The following is a 9591-nucleotide window of genomic DNA, read 5'->3' as shown; positions in this document are numbered from 1 at the left end:
AAAAAATGTAATTCCTTACCATTATTAGTCTTATGTAAATTTCATCTTGCTATTAAGGCCTAACTCTACACGGTACACAAACACTTAGCTTCAATGCATTATCGTTTCTGTACGGTTAGTAATCCATGTTGTCGCATTTAATGACTCGCGCTCTATCTGGCGGCTAAAATATGCAACTGCACACATTTAGTGAGACGCACCCATATGAGCAAATATACAGTACTTACGTAATTGGAAGGACGGTAATTAAGCTAGAGCACTCATTTCAGCAGAATATTGGGTTAACCAGTACAATATATTAACTCTGCCAAATGGAAAGCTTTGAGGGGTTTAGTCTTGAACATAAACCCCAACACCATTACCTTTTCAAACTTTCTTTTGACAGGAAATCCCAAACTACTAGTTTAAAATTAGCCAAAAAAATAAAAGCCAAGTGCTGTTCCAATAATGCTGGTGAAGGGACCATTTTCCCTTATCACAGCAATGCATTAACTTGGAAGTTGCAGATATTCACTTTCTCGGGAGTAACATCATTGACAGCAAGCTATGTACCAAAGTTGCCTGTGATAAGGTGCGATACCTCCCCGTACTTTAACTACTTAAGCTTTGTTGTATTCAGCTATTTAAGCACATGTTCTTTGGTCACATTATCAATGCATATTGGGAAACAAGTGAGAACTGCTGTCAATAAGCACTAGTAAGCAAAGCACTTTGGAAAGTCAAGTACCTGCTACAAGGCAGAGGCACACACAGCAAATTACAAATCAAATTTTGAATATGGTACATTAAAATAAATCAAAACAAGCAATTTCTGGTCTGAACACATGTGCACTTTATTGGGATAGTCGGTGTACTTGTCTGGCACCCCACATTACCCCATTACCTCTAGACCCCTTGCCCCACCACCCTGGGGATGAAACTGCCAACAGGGGGAAGAACAGGTCACAACTGGGTTTTGCATAAACAAAAAAAACAGGACCAAGATATTTTTAAGGCTGAAAGTACAAAAAACCCAGACATAATTTACATACAAGCGATACTACCACCATGTTTAAGTATGCACCAACCACTGGGCAGCCTTCACAGAGGCAAATACGTGTCTGAACAATGCAGTTACCATTTGGAATCATGTCGTCTTATGCAGTTAAACAGACATTTGGAATGACTCAAAGAAATACATGTACATTTAAGTCCCCAGATGTAACTGCAGAAACCCTGGGGTGCTTTATTAAACCTTGCCAAACATTACTGTCACCATCGTTCCAGTTTCTTTTTTATCCTGAGTCAAGCGCCGAAAACTAACAGAAGCCATGCCAATGATTGGTCAACAGGCTCTGCGCTTGAATATGTATGAGAATGTTGTGGTCGTTTTGCACAGAGCTGAAAATGTTGGGCATTTGGTTGGGGAAGGGGAACAGGAACAGTCTGTTTAGAAGCATTTGCGGTGGACAATGGAGGGGCCGGACTCATCATACTCCTGCTTGCTGATCCACATCTGCTGGAAGGTGGACAGAGAGGCCAGGATGGAGCCTCCGATCCAGACAGAGTATTTACGCTCAGGTGGGGCAATGATCTGCAGGAGGTGAAGGCCCATTAGCACACATGCCATAAATGTATTTGCTCTGCTCATTAGGAGGACCAGTTTCTCACCTTGATCTTCATGGTAGATGGGGCCAAGGCTGTGATCTCCTTCTGCATCCTGTCAGCAATGCCGGGGTACATGGTGGTACCACCGGACAGCACAGTGTTGGCATACAGGTCCTTACGGATGTCAACGTCGCACTTCATGATGCTGTTGTAGGTGGTCTCGTGGATGCCGCACGACTCCATACCTAAGAGTACAAAGCACTTATTAGCAGGTGCACAGACAAGACACTCTGGATGCATTTTAGGCTTTGCCACTGAACATACCAAGGAAGGAAGGCTGGAAGAGAGCCTCGGGGCAACGGAACCTCTCATTGCCGATGGTGATGACCTGTCCGTCGGGCAGCTCGTAGCTCTTCTCCAGGGAGGAGGAAGACGCAGCGGTGCTCATCTCCTGCTCGAAGTCCAGGGCGACGTAGCACAGCTTCTCCTTGATGTCACGCACGATTTCCCTCTCAGCAGTGGTGGTGAAGGAGTAGCCACGCTCTGTCAGGATCTTCATGAGGTAGTCTGTGAGGTCGCGGCCGGCCAAGTCCAGACGCAGGATGGCGTGGGGCAGGGCGTAACCCTCGTAGATGGGCACAGTGTGGGTCACACCATCACCGGAGTCCATGACGATACCGGTTGTACGACCAGAGGCGTACAGGGACAGCACAGCCTGGATGGCAACGTACATGGCGGGTGTGTTGAAGGTCTCGAACATGATCTGTGGGAGGAAAAAAAAGGAGACTCTTGAAAATGACTGCCATAGCAACACCGTTACATTTTCTACATGCATTAATTGTGAAGATCAGATTGACGTTAGTAAAAAAAAGGTGCAGAAATTCAACATTCTTCACACTTGTGCATGTCAAGCTACTGATCAGCTAAAGAAAGAAAAAAGGCACACAGGCAAGGGACCTGTTGATGACAGATCATCTCATAGAGAGATCCTGGATGGAGAGAGGGAGGGAGGAAGGTGACTGAGAACCGAATGGAGGAAGAGAAATGTGGTAAACTCCTGCAATGAGTTTAATTCATACCTGGGTCATCTTCTCCCTGTTGGCTTTGGGGTTCAGGGGGGCCTCTGTGAGCAGGACAGGGTGCTCCTCAGGGGCAACTCTCAGCTCATTGTAGAAGGTGTGATGCCAGATCTTCTCCATGTCGTCCCAGTTGGTCACAATACCGTGCTCAATGGGGTACTTCAGAGTGAGAATACCCCTCTTGCTCTGAGCCTCGTCACCAACGTAGCTGTCCTTCTGTCCCATGCCGACCATCACACCCTAAAAAGACAAAGGCATTAACACCAATGTCATAAGCCTTACAAAAACTATTTTCCTGTGTACCCAAACGCAAAATCACCTGATGCCTGGGGCGGCCGACAATGGAGGGGAAGACAGCACGAGGAGCGTCATCTCCAGCGAAACCGGCTTTGCACATTCCGGATCCGTTGTCAACAACCAGTGCGGCGATTTCATCATCCATGGCTGAACTGAAGGGGTGGGGGGAAGAAAAAGAAATTAATTAACACATCTGTATTGAGAGCTCACTGATTTGTCATAGCTCACCTTCCTGCTTGTGCAAGTTAGTGACGCGAACGACCACTAGGGGGAGTGCGCGAGCCAAATTCCTAGTGGCCAGACAAAAGGAAGTGGCGCTGTGTGCTCTTGTTACCATATAAGGGCATGGTTCGGGTTTTGAGCAGCTTTGCAGCTACCGGCAGAGTAGAGAGCAGTCAACTAGTACTGCAGCGACCACTCCCTCCAGTCCATTGTTACAGCCTCCCTTCTCGTTGCCCCATTTTTTTTTTTTTTGGAGGGGGAGTGACTCGCTGGTAATGAAATAACCTGTCGTCATTGCTACATTTTTTTATTTTTACGCCATCTTATGTACCCCTACGGCACCGGCTGACTTGAGTCATGCTCGTTAGTGAAGTCCAAACCATGCAGTTTCCGAAAAGCCACGCCTTAATTATTATTTTATTTAACTCAACATTATCCCTTGCTTAAGAACGTGGAATAATTTAACATTTTAAAAGCGCCAACAGGAAGCGGAAATGGCTGAACCGAAGCAAGTTGCATAATGAAGGGCGGTGGCAGGCGGCACAATGGCGGAGCTAACAAAGCTAACATGCTAAAGTAGGTCACACCCCGCCGCAGCTCGCACAAAGGGAGCAGCCGGCCGGGGTCCAGACACCCTCAACGCCAATTAAGAACCACCTTGCTCGACGTGAGCCGTTAAGCCGTAGTAACGCCCAGACTGGGTACTTGCAAGTGTACGTCGTCAAATACACGTTAAGCCACCGCTAAGCGCAACTCACAAGGCTGGCATTCATAATTAAGCCGGTTACAAAGCTGACTGAAGTGCAGCGATGCCAAGGACGGCTAGAGCCAGCAGTAGGCTGGGAACACCAACACAATAACATGAACCCGCACTTAGAACTTGAATAAATTGAGCTTTAATCGCAAAATGGGGTCTCGTGGCGCAGACAATAGAGCCTCGTGGTCGCAACCAATTGTCAACCGCGTTACATCACTTCAGTTAGCAATTTTTGACACAAAATAAAAGCAGCGTAAATGTTTACATTAACCATAAAGTGAGTCTCCTTACCTTTGGGCGGGGGGGGCTTTTCGCTTTAAGGGAAGTGGTTTCAGGCAAATGATATCCCGCACAAACTGTGTGTGACGGTGCTCAGAGTGAATCAGCTCTTGCGAGGCGCTCCGTTTTTATACGACCTCCGTGGCCCGGCTCATGCCATATAAGGTAAACTTTGGGAATTGCGCCTTCTGATTGGTCCAGCGTCATGCGCCGGGTACGTCGCGTGCACGCCGCGCTGCACTGAGCGGCTCGCGATTTGAGGGCGACGAGAGAGGGAGGCGATCATAGCTCAAGAATTGACGAAAATAAAGTGGCAATGGATTGATGTGGAGAACATAGCCAGCTTAATCCCTCAATAAGAGCATTTTATACATTAAATTAAGTCGTGCATAAACTGTCACAAGAACTAGGTCTTTGTCATATTTAGATGTATAAAAGACTGGACACCGCTTGCAGTGAAAGCAATTATCTAAATGCTGCCCTGATACATCAGATTTACATGAGGTGCTGCTGATGTTGCGGTGCACTTTTTTTTGCAAAGGAGCTATTAGGTTTGTGTGAGACACGGCATCACCAGTTCACTAGCATGACACACATAAGAGGAAGACTGGGGAAAGACCACTTATGTGGGCCACCCCCTTTCTCCCCTCTTTGCCAAGGCCTGCTTGCTTGCATGGGGATATTTCTCACTAATAATAAAAAAATAGTGTTCTGTGATCACATGTGCAGTCAGAGAGGCCCTCGCCTACCCAAATGGTACCCCAACTGAAACCCCCAGGTCTCCACTTAACATCTGTCACACACACCAGCATTTAAATGTGTAGAATACAGGCATTTAAAGTTGAGTGCAACAAGCATCTACATATCTCTTCCTCCTCTTAAAACTTCCTCTTACAGTATTGCAACAACTCCCATGTCTTTTTCTAGGGACCTTGTCTACTAACCCTCATCTCGCTTTAAATGCATATCGTAGCTGCTGTCATTATGACCACAAAGATTCCCTTAAATCAGCAACAGTACAAGCCGTGAGACATTCGCCAATACCACACACAATCTTAAGCACAATAATGACCAAATGTGATGAGCGAAGCAACTCATACTCCAAATAAGCCATTTTCTCAAAAGGTTCCACGTTCTTAGTTATTCAGTTTAACATATGAAATGTAAGGCAAATCAGTTACATTAATCTAGAGTGCTGACTCATACTGAAAAGTGTCAACTTTATGGATAGAAAGAACATGTTTGGGGTGCCCAAACATCCACCGGGATCACATATTGATTTACAGGCCTTAAACTCAAAAGTTTACCCTCCACTCTCATCATCCTAACTTGAATTTTACAGGGCTGCTATTAATTTGTCTTGTGATAAATCTCAATGTCAAAAGCTGAGGAGAGGATTCCTCCTCCACGTTGGTGCCAGTACAGAATAAAAAGGATTGGCTGGGAAATGTTTAACCAGCCAAGAGGAGTGCCCTGAGGTTTCCACGGATGTGAGTGAGTGACTCGTGGTTCCTGTGGAGCCCACTTTGACAATGGTGACAAGAATGATACTCTCCCCCATGTGACAAGATTTTACTTTTATGATGTTACTTAATCATTGAGTTAAATGACCTGTCAGTGGGTGTAAGCAAGAAGGCTTATGGCTATGCATGCTATTTAGATATGTGACTAGCTGTTCAGTCCAGTTAAGTGGTGTGCTGTCAACACCTCTTCAAGTGTTGGGCATAGTGTCCTGAGTGGACCCTTCTCACGTATCATAGAGTATTTACAACCTGACTGCCAGTTTACATCACATGCTCTCCGAACCTGCATCAGTAAAGATGCATATATCAGAATGTCATCTAGACAGCAGTTTACACAAGCCCTTGAACTGTTGTTGTGACGACGAGTGGTGAGTGGTTGGTCCATTTTCAACTCAGGGACACTACAAGAAACCATATACAAACTGATATACCTGATCAATTACAACAAAAATGAAATGTTCACAATTTACTATGTGCTGAATGGCCTGGGGCTCTGGTACATAAATTATATTTACTTTATCATCTTATTCAATGACAGCTGATCACCAAGCTGTTGCATCAATATACAAGTCTACCGGTAACTAACCACTAAAGCACGTGTGTTTATATGAGTGTGCAACTCAAAGGGCGACAGCCAATAATAAGCACAAGCCCATTCTGATGACAGTGCATGTGTTTGTATTCTGACAGCAAAATGAGCCTTGCTTTGTGCTGACCCATGTCAGCCAAACAATATATAACGACAACACCCACCATCCACGCAGACACGCACAAACAAATATAACAAGCCATATGCAGTGCAGTTCCAATACAAAACAGTTTGCCAGTGATTTGAAAAATGTGTTGCGACACCCTCGTGCAAGGTCATAAACTAAAGTCAAACGAGCAAACCAACCAGCTTGGCAGCCAAGTCGGGCCACAAATTCATTGCCACTCCCTGCTTTACGTCATCCATTGTACCGTAGCTTCCTGTTCCTCGACCACAAATTTCTATTCATGCCCAAATGGCCCACTGATCGTTACTAACATATTACATCACTTGATATTTGGACCATCTCCAAGGGGGGTTTACAATACGAATAAACAAGACCCACCACATTAATAATATAACATTAATAATAACAACATGCTTGGACACTTTGTGTAAGTGTAGTTTGCAATGCATCATACGTTTTTTTTTGACTGTAGTTAAATGCCATAAATATAAATATTACAAGGCAACTCCAATTACATAAACGTTGTTCGATAGGTCTAGAGTACCGATCTTTGCAAAGGCAGATTTTTGTTAAAGCAAAGTCAGCGTATTTTCCCTAAGTAGGTGAGTGTGAGCAATTATGCAGGATTCATTAAAGACCTGTTGCTAATAAATGCAATGATGCAAATTACTTTTACATGACACACACGATTGCCAAAAACCTTATTGCAATAATGACAAAAAAAAAGATTTCAACCATCAAATGTAATCTAATTAGAGGATATTGCTTCATATGTGTAACCAAAAAGTGCCCAATAGTCTGGTCTGAATTTAACCCAAATGCAGCAATCTCAGGACTTTTTCTTTCCTCATTCAATGCAGTGACTCACATTTTCTAAATTTGAGTGGCTAATTTTCTTCAATCGTACAAGGTAAGCAAGGAGGTTGTGCCGCAGCCTAATGCAAAGTAACCGACTCACCTATTGTTTGCCATCTGTGGCTGGTCACGGCGAAACGAAACGCCATTCACCAACGCTGCCTCACTCATCCCCTTCCTGCCCCCACCCCCTCCATCTCTACCCTGCTTTCATGAAACAGCCAATAGATTGGTCATCTGCAGCGTCATTGATCCATGGGTCACCACGGCGATAGTCTTACTCCAAGGCATGGGCCAGTTACCAGCTGTGCGTGCGTGCGTGCGTGTGTGTGTGTGTGTCTGCCATCTGGCTTGTAGTTTCTTGCTAAAATTTGATTATCTTCCCATTTACATCCCAATTTCATCTACAACCCCCAATTCTTCACCTCCACACCCCCAGGACATCAAGGGATCCTGACCAGTATTTTGCATCATGTATCAAAGGAACCAGTTAAGATCTGGATCACAGCACATACAGTCACTATCTGGCCACAAACATCTTAAACTAATAATTGATTAGCCCAAAGCTGCTCTGGCCTTTAGACATTTGATACAATATGACTATTATGACCTAATGCTCACATGCCTCAAAAGTACATGACCCACTTATGTATTGGACAATTGAATTCTCTAAAGCCAAACTAATATAATAAGCACATGCAGTGCAGTGCTTTGAGGCCTAGTCTTCGAATGCCGTTTTTTTTCTTTGTTTCTCGTATAATCACAACAGAGCCCCTGTCCTGCTCGTGCGTTCCTATTCCCCACTACCCACTTGACTTCCTCCCAGTGCTCTCTGCTCCAATTGGCTAAAAGTGAAAGCTTTGGGGGCCCTTTCAGGCTCTCAGGAAACCAGACAACTGAGCAAACCTTTAACCACCACAACTATCAAATGACAACGAAACATAAAAGCATCACCTTTAAATCAAAGTGCATAGACGTCATATTATGCAACATTTTGAAATGAACACAATTTTGTATTATAATACAGCCATAATGCAGCAATACAATGTTATGTTCAGCAAAAATAACACGCACGCACACCTTATTCAGTCCGGCTTATCTATCCTCAGCCAACTGTGTTGGGAAGACTCCTTTTTGTATTGACACATTTCACATGCTAGCATTCCTTTCATTACATTCTTGCAACATTGAGGGCTCCAACTTCCTGATCTTCCGCATCCCATCATGCCCTCTTCAGCAACACCAACAAGTGACACAATCCAGGCGCCTACACACACCCATGACACACAGCCGTTTGGCCGTTCCTTTACATAACATCACAGGCCTTCACTCCTACTCTTTAATCAAAAGTGCCATGTATTTCTCAAATTGTATGAAACAAAATGTACGATGTCCACAGCTTCACTGATATGCCCCAAAATAGTGCCTTTAAATAACATCAGTTTCTTACTTTCATCAAAACTTCACATATTTAATTCTGAAATTGTATTTTTTTTTTAAAACTATTTCTAAAAGCACTAACATGCACCACTTCCCTTACATAATCAGTATTCTTTCATCAAAGTTCCATGTATTTAATTCTCAAATTCCATTAAATAAAGCTCTGTCCACAACTTGTACCAACTAACATGTCCCAAAAACACAGCCTCTATAAACAAATGAAAAGATAAAGACAACAGAATGATGGCTAAACCAGTCAAGGATATTTTGATATGCAGTACAAGTTCACTTGTACAAATAAACTCCCCTTGGTTTCCAGTCCGGCAAATCAATAACATTATCCTTGTACAAACAACACAGCATTAAACAGGTAGTAAATAGCCATCCTACCTCAATTGGATGCTTGAAGCGAAGAAAGCTGGAGAAAGTTCTGGACGTTCTCTGTCGAAGAAGCGACGATATCAGTGGAATTCAGAGTGTACGAGCACGATTAATTTATAGCTTTAGCTATGTACAATTACCCTTTCATGCCTATATGACGTAGCAAGGGGGCATTTTCAATCAGCTCTTTAATATTCTCGACGTTACGGTCAGGCGGGACATTGGTATGTGACGTAATAAAGACACCAAATGGTTTACTGTAGTTAAAGTTAACGCTGCGTTTCAGCTTTTTTTTTTTTCCTCCTCTCATTCTTTTGCCTACAGTATTTGAATATTAACATGATAAAGTGATGAACAGCGGTACAGATGTATGGAAAGATGAATGGACGTTTTAGAAACCTCATAGAAGTGTCCTAGCTCGGTGGATAACCACACCTTTTTTTGTAAAATATATT

General features: G+C 43.7%; 1 protein-coding gene across 2 annotated transcripts; it reads right to left on the bottom strand.

Annotated features, from left to right (window-relative positions):
- Window positions 1-808: 808 nt before the first annotated feature.
- Window positions 809-9253, bottom strand: actb2 (actin, beta 2). Of its 2 annotated transcripts, none has more exons than XM_061699692.1 (6): window positions 9146-9253; window positions 2986-3115; window positions 2667-2906; window positions 1912-2350; window positions 1651-1832; window positions 809-1573 (listed from the first exon to the last, which is right to left on the bottom strand). In XM_061699692.1, exons 2-6 carry the CDS (start codon window positions 3106-3108, stop codon window positions 1430-1432), a joined length of 1128 nt encoding a protein of 375 aa, XP_061555676.1. In that variant the 5' UTR covers window positions 3109-3115; window positions 9146-9253; the 3' UTR covers window positions 809-1429. The 2 variants fall into 2 exon arrangements, with proteins under 2 accessions (XP_061555676.1, XP_061555675.1); XM_061699691.1 differs by lacking the exon at window positions 9146-9253 and adding an exon at window positions 4234-4344.
- Window positions 9254-9591: the final 338 nt, after the last annotated feature.

This window comes from Phycodurus eques, chromosome 16, assembly GCF_024500275.1.
Source record: "Phycodurus eques isolate BA_2022a chromosome 16, UOR_Pequ_1.1, whole genome shotgun sequence".
Classification (NCBI taxonomy): Eukaryota; Metazoa; Chordata; class Actinopteri; order Syngnathiformes; family Syngnathidae; genus Phycodurus; species Phycodurus eques.
Note: the sequence above shows the minus strand (reverse complement) of the source record. Positions and strands in the feature narration are given on the sequence as shown.

Bases quoted from the DNA above. Each gene is read 5' to 3' on its own strand.
- actb2 (XM_061699692.1), bottom strand. From the start codon at position 3,108: ATGGATGATGAAATCGCCGCACTGGTTGTTGACAACGGATCCGGAATG. The intron at 1,833-1,911 runs GTATGTTCAGTG...TTGTACTCTTAG, and splicing joins CTTCCAGCCTTCCTTCCTTG to GTATGGAGTCGTGCGGCATC. The intron at 1,574-1,650 runs GTGAGAAACTGG...CACCTCCTGCAG, and splicing joins CATCTACCATGAAGATCAAG to ATCATTGCCCCACCTGAGCG.